Below are 19,652 nucleotides of genomic sequence, written 5' to 3' on the forward strand. Positions count from 1 at the left end.
AGAGTAAAATGATTTTGAATATCGATTCATTACTAAAAAGCTGTCTCCAACTTTTAAATTGTCGAAACAAGAACTTTATGTAAGAGTTGAAGACCCCAAAGGAGATTTGAGAATTTTTCTAATAGGATATCAGAATGATTTTTCTTGGAGATGGAAAATTCGTCCACTCGATTTTATTAATTTACAAATTCTTCCTCAATTAGTTAAAAAAATGAAATTGGCTGATATTATGACAATACTAGATAGTATAGATATCATTATTTACCAGATTTTGATACTCAAAATCAACTTCTGCATCAATTTATAAGAGGAGAGGGGACCAAGATACTTTACTTTCTTATTTTTTTTGCAAACGTGCGAGTTTATTGAATTACACTATTCAAAATTAATATTTTATATGATAAATCACTATTAATACTATTTTTCAATATAAATACTAGTGGTACTAGTATTTTCGGCATTTGCAATAACTTTTTTATTTCTTTATGTTCAAAAGAATAAGATCTTTTAGATACGGACAATAGGCACAAATCAAGTATATTTTTTTAGATTAGGAAGCAACTTGATGAATAATACTACTAAAGTTTGAATAGAATAACCCAATTGAAGCGTAATGATTATACGTCTGTAATGCATTGTATGTCTCATAATAAGTCGCATTCTTCTACCCTTTACCGGTAGTCAATATCTATTCATAGTTATTACCTTGACACCAAAGAAGAGTTCGATCCAATGCTTTATTTCTGTCCTAATTGATCTAGAATCCACATTAGAAGTATATTGATTTTTTACTAATAACCAAATACCTTTGTTTGTATATACTACATTTTTTATTCTATTCATATTTGATTCCATTTATAAATAGGTTTTCTTCCTTATGAGTTCTAGTCTCAATAAGAATACTAGTTTTTACTATTCATATATTATAATTTGAATATATCACACCAATTCATTATGTATGGATGATGAGATTCTATTGATACAGAGCCAATCATTCTGTAGATTCTGCTTTAATATCTTTTTTCTGGGGTTGAAAGAGATGATTCCAAATCCACCCCACTCGTGTCTTCGCTTTTACTTGATTTCGAGTCTCTAACTTCAATATAAGGATTGGCTTGTTGTTAAAAGAATATTTTGCAACCTTTTTGGTAACAAGTATCATGGTTTGAACTTCACTCGCTCTTTCTACTGATTTTCAAATTTTTGTATATGCAAATGCAGATTGGGTGAGCGATTTGGATGATCGACGCTCCACCAGTGGCTATTGCATATTCCTCAGTGACAATCCTATTTTTTGGTTAGGTCGAAAATAAAACATAGTCAATCGGTCATCCACAGAAATTGAATTTCACTGCCTAGCCGAAGTTGCAGCAGAGATACTATGGGTGCAAAAACTACTCAATGAACTTCATGTGTCAAGCTCGATTCCATCTACATTGTTTTGTGATAACCTAAGCGTCGTGATGCTTGCATCCAATTCCATTTTTCATAGCCGGTTGAAACACTTTGAAATTGACTTCTATTTTCTTCAAAATTTGGTTGCAAAACGCTAATTTTATGTTGTTCACATCTTTTTAATCTCCTAATCTGTTAATATTCTCACAAAAATTGTTTGGAAATACTTTTGTTCATTTTAAGACTAAGTTCAAGGTGTTGTCTTCCAAAACCTTAAATTTGAGGGGTCATGAGAATAAAAGTCAAAATAAAAATAGCTAATTTTACTATTACCAAAATAAAAAAAAGTTAATAAATAATTTTTTAACGGCTCTTAATCACAATAACTAATATTTCTTTATTAAGCTTTGTATATATACTAGTAACTGAACAATTATAAAATATAAAAAAAAGAATAATAACAATTCACGTACAATTAGATTTATTCAATTACAGTTCAAATTCCTTTTCTCTCCTATTATTCACATGATTAATTAATTAATAAGTCTCTTAACTAAAGGTGATAGCGATATAGGAGTAGTTACAAACTCAAGAAAGCTACATCATCATGCGCGTTCTTTTCTATTTTTTCCATTAAAAAGATCACTAAGAACGTGTGAGAGAGTCTCCATGAATATGATGTAGTACAACAGAAAATTAAATTCTACGAGGGAAATAAATAAATAAATATGGGTTTATGGGCCTCCACATTGCTGTGGGGACGAGTCTGATTCTGACATTCTTTTAAAGTACTATAAAGGCCATCAATCACCAAAGAGGAAAAAAAAAAGTGACAGAGCAACCGTGAGACTCGCTCACTGTCTCCTTAATAAAGGTTTATTATTAAGGATCCATGAAAAAATATATGTTGAATCCCTTCAATCATCATATTCTCATGTCCTAATAATTAATTATATTAACATGTATATATAATAATATCTTCGTATTAATTTTATGTTAAACTACATTGAAGGCTTTCCAGTTTCTATTGGAATATCTAGCATATCCAATCCTCTAGGCTGTATAAGGAGGACACTTGGCTTGCATATATTCGCTATAATAATTCTTTAATAGAATAAAAAAAGCTCCAATTTTAACAGCAAGCTTACTGACATGTCCACATGACCACATGTTGCATATAATTCATTTACTTAGAAGTTATGATACACGATTCCGAAGAACTGAGATAAGAATTAAAGTAGCCATAAGTTCGAATTTACTAGTATATATTATGACATAAGTACATAACCATATATGCATGTTGCATAAGTGACCGAATGTGGTAAGAACTCGAGTTGTTTTTATATAAAGTTGATAGTTAAAAATGGTTAGATGATAATTTAGTCAAATTTATTAAATTATATTATTAGCTATCAATTTTAGATAACGCGTTATTTCTGTTTTTTTTTTATTTGTCTTGTGTCAATCGTGTACTCTATTTAATGTGTTAATTTTTATATTAAAAAAAATTATTAACTTTACATAAAAATAAATACATGTAAATTTCTATTCATCATGTTTTGAAGATAAATAAATCTCAATTCCTTTCAATTTTGCCTTGCCCTTTCGGCTCTTCTAGAGAAATTTCAAAGAAAGTCAACGCGTTTGCAGTTCATAACTTTTTTTTTTCTTCAGGTTTTTGGAAGAGGTTTGTGCAGGTTGTAAACACATTGAATCATTGACCCTTATGAAATTAATTATATGAGAGGACATATGACAGTGCAGTAGTGTACACATATATACGTGGTTGCCCCAAAGGGCAAAGGCTTCTTGTGACAGTGCCGTGACACCTGCTCCAGTTGGTTGAATTCTTAAAAGCTGTGTGATTTTCTTCTTGGTTATTATGGCTAGCATTCGTGATCAATTATTGAGTCTCCAAGGTTATGAAGTCTTAAGATATATTAAATAAAATTTTGTCTGCATTAAGATATACATTGAAACTTAGTTTATGAAGCATGCGACTGGTACGCCTGCTGCTTCGATACTTTTTCTTGGGTGTCAACCGGGCACTTAAAAATAGCTACATACAAGTTTAATCACCCGTGTCATGCACGTGATAAGATTGAAATTATAATTTTAAGTTGTTATATTAAATTTTATTTTAATTATAATAATTTAATTAATAAAAAAATAACTTGTATGCGTTGTTTTTCTTTTCTTAATATAATATTAATTGTATTAACTATAAAATAGTTATTTAATCTATTTTTTTCAATAAATCAGGTATATATACTCAATATGACCATAAATAATCTAGTAATACTTAAATCTACCAACAAAGTTTTATATGTTGATTTACTGTGAAGTAAGAAAATATCAAAATCAGCTCAAAATGAAGAACAAATTAATAGAAAATCCTAATGCAGAAAGTTTTGTAATAAATAATAAATAATTTAAACCTACTGAATAACAATTCAATGCTATCCTTTGATACATGCAAAATATATACATAAAACAACACTGTATCAATGTTTGTATATAAACTTATATGATTAACATTATTATAAAATTGTTTGTCAAGAGAATAAAATTATACGAATTTTAATGATAATTTTAATATTCTCAAACTATTAATATACAATAAGAATTCATCTATTAGTTCCTAAAATTTCTAAATTTTTTTAAGTGATAGTAATAAATTTTAATAAATAAATAGATTTAGTAAGACATTTTGTTATTACCTTTTTATTATAGGCTCTCAAAAACTTCTCTATATACCACATTCATCGTGCAGTTATCTTTCAAGTGTCCATGATCTTGCAACAGCACTCGCAAACCATCTTTACTCGTTACCCTTGATAACGCAACATACAATTGACCATGGGTGAAAACTGACCTTGGAAGATAAATTCCAACTTTCAATAGAGTTTGTCCCTGGGACTTATTTATTGTCATTGCAAATGACATGATAATTGGGAATTGTCTTCTTTGAAACCTGACCGGCAATGTTTCATTCTTTTGGAATTAGATTCAGTTTTGGGATAAGAACAATACTTCCAATCTATCCTTGAAACAATTTTCAACAGATAAATTGGATAACATATCTGGATACATGAAATCAATGAGGTCATCCAAAGCTGTCTCAGAGTTCTTAATCAAAATGTTAGATGGTATATGAACGATCGATTCACCATCTGTTGTTTCACCAGCCAAATCATCACCAATTTTTAGTAGCCATTCTGCAAAATTTCTGAGTTCTTGTATGTTGTTGTTTTCACCTAGTGACAATCTCATATTTTTTGTAAGCTTCAAAATCTTACAGTTATGCTACAAATATGAAGAATTAATAGAAGACTGAATTATATCTTGCCTTGAGCCTCTGGGAATCACAGGTAAAATTTGTCTAAAATCTCCTCCGAAAACAACAACTTTACCTCCAAATGACAAATGAGCATTATACGAATCTGAGCACCTTAAGATGTCTCTGAGGCATTTGTCTAAAGCTTCGTAACAATACTTACTTATCATTGGAGCTTTATCCCATGTGATTAATTTGGCCTTGGATATTAACCTTGCAAGAGGACTTTCCTATTTAATGCTACACAAAGAATCCTCATTTATGGTCAAAGAAATTTTAAACCTTGAATGTGCAGTTCTTCCATTAGACAACAAAAGTGTAGCAATCCCACTCGAAGCAACATTTAAAACTATACCTCCTTTAAACCTAATTGAGCATGATATAGGTGACCATAAGAATATTTTTCCACAACCACCTTGACCGTATAAGAAGAAAAGTCCATTCATATTACCGCTAACAGCACCAATTATTTAATCGTATATAAATTTCTGCTCATTAGTTAGCCTTTCTAAATACCCACTTAGTTCAATCGCAAGAGCATTAACGTCAAAATAATTGAAACAATTGACTATTACGACTTATATATATGCTAATTACAAACGATATGAATTTTTAATGGAAATACTTGATACTAATAAAAAAAATTATATAAATAGAAATGATTTAATTTCAATTTCAATTCCATATAACAAAACAGTGGTTTTCAAAATTATGGAATCTTTTTTTAACATATGTATTATGCCATACGTATAAATTATACGGGTTATTATATAAATTCATATATATGCATAACAAAACAGTTTAATATTATATATTTTCTACATTAATTATATGTCAATATTTTAAAAAAAGAGATAAAAGAAAAAATATATAAATATGTATAATATTATTGCTATATATGAAACAGTTTTATATTGCTTTAATTATAGAGACTTATTATAATTATATAAAATTTAATTTGAAGAAATAATTTCTCTTGCCATAAATAATATACTAAAACTGTTAGTATATTATCTTCTTTATGATTAATTGAATTTATCAATGATTTTTTCGTGTAAATCGTTATTACCCAGTTTTTAATAATTACTTAATATACAAAATTTGAAATTAGAAATTGTTATTACTAATTCAATTAACTGGTTAATTGAGTAATAATTGTCAAATTATTAAGGTGCAAAATCATTGATTTACTCAATTGATTTCCATATATTATTTATATTTCAAGTAATAATTTGAAATTATATTATTTACCCAGTTAATAATACTATTATTAAAAATTATTTTTTACATTGATTTTTAAATCAATTATTAAATAATTATTTTTGTTAAGATAATTGTTTATAAATTATTTCAAATTATATTTTGTTAAGATATAATTATTTAGATTATTACTCATGACACGAGTATAATTTTATTTTATACCAATTAATCAATTATAATTATATGACACGGGTGTAATTTCAATTTTATCTATGGATTATTTTTCATAATAATATACAACATATTATTTACCGTAATAATTTGATTTGATTGATTTCTAATTATTTACGTACATAAATGATTAAAATATATAACATAAATATCGTAATTATTATAATTCTATGATATAATTATAATGAAAATACTTTTCCAAAATAATATAGTCTACTATTATTCATCCACTAATTATTTGGCAATAAACCTTAATATGATTTTTTACATCTCCACTATAAGAAATAACTACTTAGATATACCAAATAATATGTAACATATTACTACTTGTATAAGTTAAGGCACAAAGACATGATTTAAATACCTGTATAAGTTAAGGCACAAACACAGAATTTAATTAAGGTGATTGAAACTTTCACCAAACAGAATATGACCTACTCAATCGAATAAAAAAGGATACTCAATTTTGCATTAATTAGCTAGTCGAAGAAATAACATACTCATTTATTATTCATGCTTCATTATATTTTTTAAATAATATATAGAAAATATATATCTTGTGTATAAAAATGTGACTATTAGTAATTTTATTAATAAACTTTTTTTTAAACTATTACTAATTTCAATTTTAATAGAAAATATGAGGAAATAATTTCGCTTGCCATAAATAATATACTAAAACTGTTAGTATATTATCTTCTATATGGTTAATTGAATTTATCAATTATTTTCCCGTGTAAATCGTTATTACTCAGTTTTTAATAACTACTTAATATACAAAATTTGAAATTGAAAATTGTTATTACTAATTCAATTAACTGGTTAATTGAGTAATAATTGTCAAATTATTAAGGTACAAAATCATTGATTTACTCAATTAATTTTCATATATTATTTATATTTCAAGTAATAATTTGAAATTATATTATTTACCCAGTTAATAATACTATTATTAATAATTATTTTTTGCATTGATTTTTAAATCAATTACTAAATAATTACTTTTGTTAAGATAATTGTTTATAAATTATTTCAAATTATATTTTGTTAAGATATAATTATTTAGATTATTACTCATGGCACGGGTATAATTTCATTTTATACCAATTAATCAATTATAATTATATGACACGGATGTAATTTTAATTTTATCCACCGATTATTGGCAAATAAATTTTATTTCAATTATAAATAAAATCTGTTTTTATTGGCAAATAAATTGTCTTTAGGTCAATGATTTAATATATGTGTAGGTTCATTTTTTATCAAATATTCAACGATTTAATATATGTGTAGGTTCATTTTTTGTCAAATATAATGAAAATACAAATAAAGAAATAAAGGATAAAAATAAACTTAATAATATCTGACACTACTTTATTTTATTAAATTATTTAAAAATAGCACATCTACAAAAAATAATCGTAATATATAAATTGAGGCAATAATTTAAAATTCTATAATTATAATTTAATCAAATACTAATAGTAAAACCAAATTACCTAAACAATATTGAACCTATTCTAGTTCTTAGTCACGTATAGTATAGAATCATTCTTGTAACGACAACCAATTGAAATAACATCGTAAGTTTCAATATTTAGAATTCGTGCAAAATCAGACCATCTTCTTGTTAGATAAGCTTCATCATCCGCTATCCATGCAATGCGACAAGGTATAGAATTGCCACACCGAGAAATCAAACTAACTCTTATTCCCCTCAATGGCATTGCATGCATGCAAAAGAAAGCTGGTAATTTCTGAAAAAATCAAAATATGTTAAAAAATTATTCTAATAATGAACGGCTTAAACTAAGAAAATTTAAATATATTACCAATCATTGAAATTGCATATCTGAATTTGTCATGAATTTAGCAAAACTGAACGCTTATATCCTTCGGTAAAGTAGAGACTATTGCCTCTTATTTGAACGCTTACATCCATGTAGTTAGAACCCGAATCAGTGAAGACAACTCGATGAGGTATTTCATGGATGTGATGCATTGTAAATAATTATGGCAAAAGACAATCGAACTGGAACATTAGACGATAAGAATAACTCAGAGTAACAACAAATAAAAAATTATCAAAATAATAATATAATAGAATGAGTATATAAAAAAATATTATAAAAATTATAAATTGTACCTTAAAAGGATCAACTTCAATAAAAACGAAGAATACATTCTTATTCTATGAAGTAGTAAAAAAAACACTAAATATAAAATTATGAATTGACTCTCAAATTTAGATTCATGTATCACAGAAAAACATTATATATAGACTTTAGTAAAACAAAAATAAATATATAAATTACTTATTATTAAGATAATTTTTTATTATATACAATAATTAAACATCATATATTAATTTTGTTAAAATTATATAATTTTATCATATCATAATTAGAATCATTATCTTCTATTATGATCAGAGAAATTCAGGACAATAAATCAGATTATTATATAATTGTAATAAAATTGAAATTTATATAACCCGTACCATGAATTTATAACCGTATTATTGGCACGTGAATTTATTTTATGTATAATTCGTGATAAAATTGAAATAAGTAATATATAATATATTATAAAAATTAAAAAAGACAAAATATTTTAGTTCATAATTAAATATTAATAAAATACTAAATTATTATTATTATAATCCATCTAAAAATATTTATACTTTACTTTTTTTTATGAAATTTAGAGTAATTCACTTAGATAAAATAAATGGAGTTTAAAATTATGTAAATGCCTAAACTAAAATTCGTTATATGTTCTGTCGTAAATATTTTTATATAAATCGAATCAAATTGATTCGATTTACTACTAGTACAACATAGATATAATAAATCAAATTAAATTAATTTAAATTAAGTGAAGAATTTACATTTTGATGTCGTTATACTCTCAAAAATCTAAGTTTGAATTAAAAATAATGTCATCAAAGCGTAAGTTTTACACTTAATTTCACAAATTAAATTATAATTTAATTTATATAAATTTTAATTATTTCTCAATTTACATATTGTAAAATATAGTTAATCTTTTTATATTGTATAATTATTTGTTACTTCTGATTCTGGAATCCAAGTTTTAACTTCTATATGACCTTAGAATGCTATATTTTATAATATTGTTTTAATATCAAAAGTCCCTAATGATTCTTTAGAATTTAGATGATAATGAGTCAAATAATGATTTTTAATAAATTTTTAGAAATATTTTATTATTCCGTTTTGAATTAATAAGTTTGTAAAAATGTAGACTTTTTTTAAATTTGAGCTAAAACACAAAAGTTGAATTTTTATTCTTATTTGTTTTGATTTTTTATATTTTATTTGAATTCAAATAGAGAGTATTTTCTTGTTGATATTTATGTTTTAAAGTTAATGAAGAATAAATAAATAATCAGTACAAGTAGTAAGTCGAATTAATTTAATTCGTTTTACTATGTATGTATTGTACAAGTAGTAAATCGAGTCAATTTGAGTTGATTTATATAAAAATGTTTAAGACAAGATATATAACTAATTTTGATTTAAGACATCTGCATAATTTTAAACTATTTATTTTATCAACGTAAATTATCCTGAAATTTATGTGTGAATGTTGTCGATGATCTGATAATTATTTGGGTATGAGACGAATATGAATAGTAATTTTTGTTCTGAACATACATAAATGAACGTTTGAAATAGATTAACGAATTTGACGAATTTAATTTGATAAATTTACATTTTTTTATTTTTTGGAATTTATAATATGATTACTTTAATTATATTTGAAATTTACATAATATTTAACACTTAATATTTAATATTTTATTTTTCATATCATAGATTATATTTCAAACAAAAAAAATGTAAAAAAAAAAGACAAAATATTACATTCGGAATATGATGGAACAAATCGGTAAAATATCCTCGCCTATGAATTTAAAACAATAAATAAAATACCTAAATTAATAGGACAAGTAGTTAAGATTTAAGGCAAGTGTAAATATTGAAACACCTATCCCTCGTCACTACATTGCCATCCATAGTAAGAAGGAAAAGATATTCTTTTGTAAAATTGAAACCACTTAGAATATTATGGCAAATTACCGAATTTTTGGTATGCCTGAAATTCATTCATGAGAATTCAAATGCCCGAGTCCCTACTAACAAGGGGTGAAGGCTGAAGACCATAGTACATGCAGAGAATTGAACATCCTGGAAAATTTTGTTACCGGAATTAACCTTTAGGACATTATCCTATTCTTTATACTGTATGGTCCGTAAGAGACTAACTAAACAGAAAACACGAATAAATCACACACTTTAACAAAAGTCTAACCCCTCCTGGAAAGCAATACATACATGATTTGACAAGGCATCAGATCTATGAAACATGAATTGACGAGGGGTTATGCACAAATATCTATTAACTAACCCTCATCAACTTCACCGCTGCAAAAAATTCAGGTTGGAAGGAAGAAACGCATGACGACGATTATATATGTACACCTAAAAACCACCTACTCCAGAGAAATGCTTCTTCATGGCTCGATCCTTCCTGTAATGATTGCTTCTTCCTCCTCCTCCTCCCCTCCCTCTGCCTCTACCTCTCCCTCTTTGTCCTTGCCCTTCGGCCTCCGGGACATCAGATTGTTTATCCTGCTGTTGCTGTTGCTGCTGTGGCGGAACCTCATTTTGTTTTCCCCCTCCCTTCCTTACTCTGCTTCCAGGTTTGCCCAACATTCGTCTTCCCTCTGTTTCAGAAACACGAGACTGATCATCATCCTCCTTATAGGCTTCTGTCAGCTTCTTTACTGCGCCAAGAGGAAAGTTGCCACCACGTCCAAGACCATGTATTAGTTCTGTCTGAGCTTGGTTGACTAGTGAAGCTTCATCAGAATTTGCCACCGCCACTGCACCTGCCACTTTATAGCTATAATTCTTACCATCCTTGACATAGTACTGTGGTTTTTTCCTGGAGCCCCATTTTGAATGAGGCGCATTTTGGGCTGAGTTTCCCATCTCTGTCGTCCATGATTTACCCGATTTTGCACTGACTTGATCAGCCAGTGTCTCGTTTTCCTCTACTCCAGAGTCTGCTACACTTAGACCCAAGTCATCAAAAGAGTCATCATATTCATCGTCATATTCATATTGTAAAACCATAGCAGCAGTTTTTGATGTATTTTTGTCATCCTTTTTATCCAGAATACCAATACCAGGTTCATCATCCTTCGATTTCCTCACAAATTTTCCTACAGGAGCTGAGGATGACATCAATTGCCCCCCTGTCTGTTGCTTGACACTGACAACTTCTGTAGATGAAGAATCAACTAGTTTACCTTTTCCTTTATCTTTCCCACCCACAGTGGTGGGCTTGCCTGTTGGCAACGTCTCTAGTGTCGGGTCCAAGTGTTTCAGATCTTCATGAAGGGTTCCTTCTAAAATTCTTTGAATAACCTCTTCTGGATTCTGGTCATACACCTCAAGACATGCAGTCAAAAACCCTTTACCATAATCAGGAAAGAGGTCCCTAATTTGACTTATTTTTGACTCCACAATTGCAGCATCTTCATCCATCTGCAATGTTTGATTTGGCACTGGGGTTCTTGTAGAATCTGGCTCCTTAAGTATATCTTTTGGAGAACCAAAAATCCCAGATAAATATTGAAGCTGTTCGTCATCGATGAGTATCCATCCTGAATGAGAGTAACTAGATTAGACAAACATAAAGAACAATCATATGCTAAGCTATATAAACCATTATTAATTTATAATAGAATATCTTGAGACTTGACATAGAGAAGGCAACAAAGTAGTCCTTCTAAAAATGTTTAGTAGATCTAGTTATCTACTGAAATCCATACCAGCCCCAATAAGTTATGTACAATTTCTACATACAAATGCAGGTGAACTACACCTATTTAAGTAAAAGATAATTACCATTATCCTTTAATCTCTCCATTCTGCTTAATATATTGAAACTCCTCTCAAGATCTTGAAGAAATGTTTGCTTCTGATGGCTTTCCTGAAGCTGTAATGATACCGAATTGATTTCTCTAAATGTTTGAACCAGAATATCTGCTCTAATGAGTGGGTCCTCCACATTGGCAGGAAACATCTTTGTGGCAGCTGGGAGAGGATTGCCATCTCCAAACACTTCTTCACTTAGATAACAAGAGCTCAACAATTGCCACCCAAACTTCAATAATCTCATTCTTAACATCTTCAAACTTACTGCTATATTAGCTACTGTTTCATCTTGTCTATCAGAAAAAATGATATGGAATCCCTTTTGCAAGGATGGAATTAGTGAATCATGCAATCTGGCAAGGAAGCTCAGCAGTTCCTCATTTCCATAGCTACAGCAGCAGACAAGAAAAATATTAAAATTTTCTAGAGGAAAATTTCAATTGTGAATGTTAATCTTAGGTTCTATTCTGAAATTTTGATAAATTAATTCAACATAAATCTTTAACAAGTGATAGACCAAACATTATGCATGATGGGTATTATTTATCGGGGAAAAAATTCGTCTTTAAGCATTTATAGAGCACCAAAAGTTTCAAATCTCAATGTAAAAGATACCTTGTTTCAATAGGGCAAGAGAAGAATATAACTGCTGGTTTGTATGAACAAACAAAAGCATCCATCGATACAATAGCATCATTCAAAAAATCCATCACCTATCACAAAGACAGATGACATCAATATACTACATTGTGACAAATTGGGCATCAAAATTTTTACACTTATTTTAAGCTTTCCATATCTGCTTTATCATCCCATCAGTGGAAATCGTGTTGGGACTCATTTTCAATGAGCAAGAAGTATCGCAATTCACCTCCAAAAGATCAGCTTGAAGAAAAGTAGCATTATGGTGATCAGGATTTCCAGAAGAAAATAACACCTGCATACAATCCCCAAAAAGCAAGTTTGTTACTTATTTCTTCATAATGCCATGGCCATCAACATTCTATCACGAATGAATCAATCTTAAATGTTTGTTTTCAAAAAGACACACATGCATTAATACCTTTAAAATAAATAATAATTTATGGAAACGTGATAAAGACAATCATCAGGGACATCAGCTAACCAGGATGTTCAAAAGGAATGCACGGGGAAATGATCAGGAGTCATATATGGTCAAATAACTCCAACCAGTTTACATAAAGACAACATACTACGTACTAACAAGAATGAGAAGACAGTAATTGGCAACTCACAGTTATAACCCAATGACAATTTGTCAAAATATGAGAATACCTCCAATGAGGAGCTGCAACGCTCATGCATTGTGCTAACAATCCCTAGAAAATGGGATATTACTGTGGTCAGATCATTATGGATCCAAGGCTGAGCATTCAAAGCATTTCTGACCTACAATACATGAGAGAGGAAAGGATAAAAGAAGCAAGTTAAAACTAATGTAGTCACCACAACAAAGTTCTTTATATAAGAAATTGCATCTAAACAAAATAATCATTCATCCACTACTGATTAAAAACTATTACCAGCAATCTTGTCATTTCTTCATTTTCATGACCATATATAGCACATATATCAAACAACTTTGGCAATTCAAGCAACTTCTTCTCCTGCAAAAGAACTACATGCAAGATTAGTGAACAACAGCAAATCCAAATCCAGACAATACAAAGTATGAGGCCAGGTACCTGTGCCCCAACATAAATCCACAAATATAATAATTCTATGAAACAATTCATTGGTAAATATGTGATATACTATTAAATGCAGAAATGATTGATAAAATAAGCAGCATGCGCATAGACATTTTTAAGAAATAATTACCACCTTCACATTTAAGAGTTAAGACATAACCAACAAGTATCATCAGACAACGGTTCCTAATGTAAACATTAGTTCTAACGTAAGTTCAAATTTCAGAATATAACTAAGTATAAACAAATGCCCATGCAAAGTAAAGCATTGTGATACTTGCATACCAAACCTGATTGCAAAAATACAAAACAGACAAAAACTTTGAAAATCAACAATACAAAAAACCATTATGAGATGTACTAGTACTAGCTAGTAATAAGTAACAAACGCAACAAAACCATGCATTGGTGAGTCAAATAGAAAACCATTCGCTGTAAGCTAAAGCATATTGCATTCCATTGTCCATAAATCGTACAAAACCCACCTTGATGATCTCTCAAAGTGAGGGCATCAGCAGCTCGAGCACCAGGATCCTTATTAGAAGAACTGCAAGACATATACATCAAAAACTCACGTAAGGACCACATATAGAAGAAAGGAAGATAGCTGAAACTGAAATCACATTCCAATTCCAAACTCATTGTCAACTTACATTCGATACAATACCATGAAAACCCGTCGACACAAATCAAGCTCTCCAACAATAACTCCGGCGACGATACCTTTGGCCCCGCGATGAGGGAAATCATACCATCTGCTCTTAAATTGCAGAAAGCTATCAAGAAACTCATGCAGAGAAGTATCACTAGCCACTGCAAACACATATATACAATATAACAATAGACAAATTAGTAACGGTTACAGTTCCAGAGATAAATTAGCAATTATTAACGCTTTAACAGATAGACTTCATATTAAGCACCTTGCTTCCAGAACTCCCTGGGTTTCAACTTGAGTAAGCGAGACAACTCTCGATTGAGAAGATCAACGACTCTCTGGGACTCTAGGGGGTCCAATCCACCATCGTCGGCGCCGAGGCCAGCTGCGACGGCCTCGTCTTGAGGGAGGTAGCGGACGAAATTGCCAGCGGCAGGGTCAGTAGGGTTTGGGATATGTTGTGTGGCCCCTCTGCCTCTGAGTGAGGATGAGAGGGTAGGGTTTGGGTTTGGATTGGAATTGGGAGTTTTGGGGGCGAATTTCTTGTGATTCCTGACGGAAGGTTTGTTATTGTTGGTATTAATGTCTTGCGTGCCATGATCGTAGCGATTTGACATTGTGCTTAGTATGAATATGAGAGATGAATGAAGGATTGATGAGAATTGCAAGCACAAGCTCGGGTGAGAGGGGAGACGAAGATGATTCAACAAAACAGTCACCGGCCTCGATGGGACTGACTTAGGGTATAACTCACTCTCCTACTTTGTAATTTGATTATCGCCATTATAAGTTTTTTATTTCATATTAAGGTGGTAAACCGTTTAATTAATTTTTTTAAAAAATAGCTTAAATAATAAATATTTATATTAAAAATAATTTATAAAAAAAATATTTTGTATTTAATTTTTTATTTTTAAAATATTTATTTTAAAAGAAATGTAATTAAAAAAATTTATTATAAAAAATTATTTTTTTAAATTTTTTTATAAACATTTAAATAGCTTCTTAAAAATTTATAATTTGATTTTGAAAATTATATCATATATTAATACTATTATTTTTTATAAATCAAAAGATCAAAAAAATAACTTTTGAAGTTTTTTAAATGAGTCCTAAGTAATTTTGAATTGAAATTTTACCTGATGTGCAAAAATTATTTTTTTATGAACAATAATGGTGTATTATACAATTATATTTCATAATGGTGAATTGTCACAATATGAAACAGCAACATTTTTTTTAGCAATACATAGGTAATGTGTTGCTGTAACTCGAACCAGGTTTTGCATGGAAGTGGGACATTTGGCAAGTCCCTGTTAATACGCAGGTAGCGTGATATATGCAGTGGGAGCAGTTTCTCCAACACGGATGTTGCGTGTTACACTAGCTTTATCATAGATTCGTTTGCTTCTTTCTAAAGATTCTGTAACTTTTTAAAGATTCTTTGACCAACACATTGTTAGCTACTCTTGCAGCAAGGTGGAGGTTGGAGACTCACACCTTCACATTGCTGGTGGGTGAAGTTACAGTGACACTCGAAGACATGACACATATGTATGGCCTGATTGATAGAGTGGTTGTGACCTGCTGGACTGATAGTAGTCATGACTTCTTGGTCACCTACAGCCTAGCGATTTTCGACAGCAAACCCGTTGCGAGTAGTTCCTCCAAAAGTTAAATAAAGTTGTCCTGTGTTCACCATATCAGTTTCACACAACCTTTAGACACTTGAGAATCTGTTCAGCGATACATTAGGCGTCACATCTTTGGTCTACTGGGTACCACCTTCTTCGTCAATGGATTATTGGTAGTGCTGGTCTTGATTTGGATCTCATTGCATCCGAGCCATCGCAGCAACCGTCTCAACCACATCGAGCATCGCTCAATGGTCGTCTTGTCAAAGCCATCACAACACCACACCTGATAGTCGAGCGAGTGGTTGCATCGGTTCACATCTTGAGATCGATCAAGATCGTATGAATGTGCCAACCGATGTTTTGAGCACGCAAGAGGTCTTAGCTTGAATGTGTTGACACAGGAGCTTGTTGACGAGTACATCCCTGATCTGTCTACTCCGGCAGAGGCAGGTGGGTCGGGTACGGTAGAAGGAAAAGCAATTGGTTGGGGTTATTAGTATAACCTACGGATAGAGGTCTATGCACCAAATAGGTTTACTCCATCAAGTATTAATAAGTTAGCGAACAAGGGGATGAGGTGGATGTCCAAAAAGAAGTAAGTTGATCTTCTATTTTTTTTTTTGAAAAATCTTCTGTATAGTCGAATTTAGTTCATGTACCGTACGATTGTATTAATCTTTTGTTTACTCGAATTTAGTTGTAATTGTAACTGTAATCTTTCTAATACATTAATTCAGGAAGTTATCAGATATATTTAAATATAATAATTTAAAACATGAACTTAGAAATTCAGAATTCAAATATATTAATTTAAAAATACATGAACTTAGAAATTTAGAATTCAAAAATAACGACGAAAAAAGACCTACAAACCACCACTGCCACCAACCCCACTCGGTCCAACATGTTGAGAACATCTGCTACGACTATAACCCTGCCTCCCGCAAAGACAACATACTCAAAGACCACTCATTTTCCGTGAGTCCATTTCATTCAGATAGCGAGTTGATTTGGGATAACCTTTTGACGTTTGTCTCAAGGCAGGATTCGCGACCATCGTTGGATCCGAGTAATCAGGCCATGTCTCTGTGTCGCCCAATGGGACAAACTCCACTCTGTAGACCTTGCGAATCTCTGACATCTGATATATCCCTGATATACACCTGCCAATTGAGGCGTTGGTTAGCACAGCAAACAATAACGTGGTGACATGGTAATCCCATAAACACACATCTGCCGTGCAAGATTAACTACTAATGTAACACCTTGAAAGGATGTTTATCTAGGAGCCTTGAAGAAAAATGGAACAAAACAGAACTCGAAAGTCGCATCACACTCAAAACGGTTAAGCGCAGAAGAGATAGATAACAGTGTACAGAAAGGATAAAGTATAGTTATATGGAGTTCTAAAAAGATACAAGTAGCAAGCTCTTAACTCGACCTGCGAAGCAAAGACCGACCAGAGTATATATATACATATATGCAACCCAAAAGTTTACCAAAAGACAAAATCTAAATTCTGTTTCTCCAAGTCAACCTCTAAGAGGGACAAAATATAAGTCTATACAAAGTGGAGAATATAAATACATATGTTTATCTAGATACATTATATAAGGTTCCAAATTGCCAAATCTTCGCTTGCAAAGAGTCTCCAGCACGCTTAGCGAGGTGTCTCCCGTCTTGCATCTGAAAAATAACAGAATATGTATAGAATGAGAACCGAGAGTTTTCAGTATGGTAACAGTACCTAAATAGTCAAGATATAAGGCTCCAGAAAACTAGAGGCATTCCTAAACTCCAACAACCCATAAACAAAACCTAGAGTTCTCACTAACTAGAAATAGGTAACTCTATATAGAAATCCTAGGCTAACACTTCATATCTCATTCTTTGCAAACCTCCAAATCACCAACGGGACAACCCTCAACTTCCTCCACAACCTGAGGGATCTCTCAGAACAAACACAAACAAATTAAACAAGGAAAAATAAATATGGATAGCAGATACAACACATAGACAAGTAAAAGTTAATCACATTTAAGCAAATAGGCAATCCAAGACAAATGCACACTCAAACAAAGCATACAAGTATATATGATGCATGTCTACCCTATGACTAATGAGTCTCATCTGTTAATTATCCAGCCAAAACCGACATATCCGGTAGCGAACCCTAGACAATCTCTACGTGTGCGCATCCCTAAGAGTCTATGCATATGTATATAATAAATCATTCATTATTCATCTTATTGGGATAATCTGGAGAGTTAAAGTGTCTAGTCATATCTTGCGTCTCAAGCTGGAGTGAGTGGTGGCAAGCTACTGCATCTACCTAGGAAAACTCGTGTTTTAGATAATATAATGCATATGCCATTTAGATTATTTAGATCTCAATCATCAATAATAATAATAATCATCATCATCAATCATACCTCATTCAACATTATCAACACCATATTAATTCAAGTATCCACTTCAAAATTCTCCCTTAATAGGTTTTCTCTTATTCCAAAGTCTAAAAACTAGCTATCGAACCTTAAGCAGAGTTTACAGAGGTTTAAAAAGTTAGAGAAAAGGTTAAAAACTCAAAAATGCAACTTTTACAGATTCTGGCAGTTTTGCGTACGTGAGAACCGCTCCGCGTACGCGGGTGTTCAAAACAGCAGAGTGGCTCGCATCGCGTGCTACATGCCGCATACGTGAGCCTGTAAAAATGACATTTTTGCGTACGCACGACATGTCTGCGTATGCATGCATCCAATTTTGCCCAAAGAGCTGTTAAGCTGCAGAAATAAGTTTTTTACACCAAAATTCAAACGTGCATAATTTTTTTGTTAAAAATTATTTTCAGTCCGTTCTTTGAACGTCATAAACTTTAGGAATCCAATTTTCACTCAAAACAAGTTTTATAAGATTTGGGATTCCAGAAGCTAAGTTATGGCTCGCCGAATTTGGACAAAATTCAGTTTTTGCCAAAAAACTTAAAACCTCAAACTTTCCAAAATCCTCAAAACAAACCAAACTACTCATAACCAAAATCAATCTCAACATTCACATATACCACCAAGTACTAGTCTCCTACTCATCAATCCTCCAACCACCTATATTGTAAACTTCTATATTCAACTCATCATCAACAAATTCAATACACATCACATATATACACATTAATTCCATCATACTTATCATACATCACATATATATTTCATCCACATTACTTGTCACACACATGTATACATATAACCCATTGAAAAGACAAAACCATCGGCTTAGAATTTTTCTTCTCGGTTAGAGGAAATAACTTCGTTGCAAGTATAGTTTCAAACCGACGAGTAATGCTCAAATTAAATTTTAATTCAAAAGAATGTCACAAATCAATACAAAATAACCGAGAGTATTTAGACTCCCGGGTCGTCTTCCTTAGGAGTTGAAGTTAAGCGCTCAATTATTGGCTATGAGGGGATTTGGGATTTTTTATTATAAGATGCAAGAAATTAAAATGGCAAG

At 30.9% G+C, this 19,652-nt stretch overlaps 1 protein-coding gene across 1 annotated transcript; it reads right to left on the bottom strand.

Annotated features, from left to right (window-relative positions):
• Nucleotides 1-10,256: 10,256 nt before the first annotated feature.
• Nucleotides 10,257-15,260, bottom strand: LOC107461199 (uncharacterized). Its single transcript, XM_016079670.3, has 9 exons — nucleotides 14,774-15,260; nucleotides 14,504-14,663; nucleotides 14,336-14,397; nucleotides 13,683-13,777; nucleotides 13,435-13,548; nucleotides 13,010-13,075; nucleotides 12,754-12,851; nucleotides 12,109-12,527; nucleotides 10,257-11,864 (listed from the first exon to the last, which is right to left on the bottom strand). Exons 1-9 carry the CDS (start codon nucleotides 15,123-15,125, stop codon nucleotides 10,675-10,677), a joined length of 2,556 nt encoding a protein of 851 aa, XP_015935156.1. The 5' UTR covers nucleotides 15,126-15,260; the 3' UTR covers nucleotides 10,257-10,674.
• Nucleotides 15,261-19,652: the final 4,392 nt, after the last annotated feature.

Source organism: Arachis duranensis, chromosome 8, assembly GCF_000817695.3.
Source record: "Arachis duranensis cultivar V14167 chromosome 8, aradu.V14167.gnm2.J7QH, whole genome shotgun sequence".
Classification (NCBI taxonomy): Eukaryota; Viridiplantae; Streptophyta; class Magnoliopsida; order Fabales; family Fabaceae; genus Arachis; species Arachis duranensis.

What these genes read in the sequence shown, in the direction of transcription:
- LOC107461199 (XM_016079670.3), bottom strand. Translation starts at nt 15,125, where the DNA reads ATGTCAAATCGCTACGATCATGGCACGCAAGACATTAATACCAACAAT. An exon ending in CAGGGAGTTCTGGAAGCAAG is followed by an intron (nt 14,664 to 14,773) that starts GTGCTTAATATG and finishes ATGTGTTTGCAG; the next exon opens with TGGCTAGTGATACTTCTCTG. An exon ending in GTTGCAGCTCCTCATTGGAG is followed by an intron (nt 13,076 to 13,434) that starts GTATTCTCATAT and finishes GATTGTATGCAG; the next exon opens with GTGTTATTTTCTTCTGGAAA.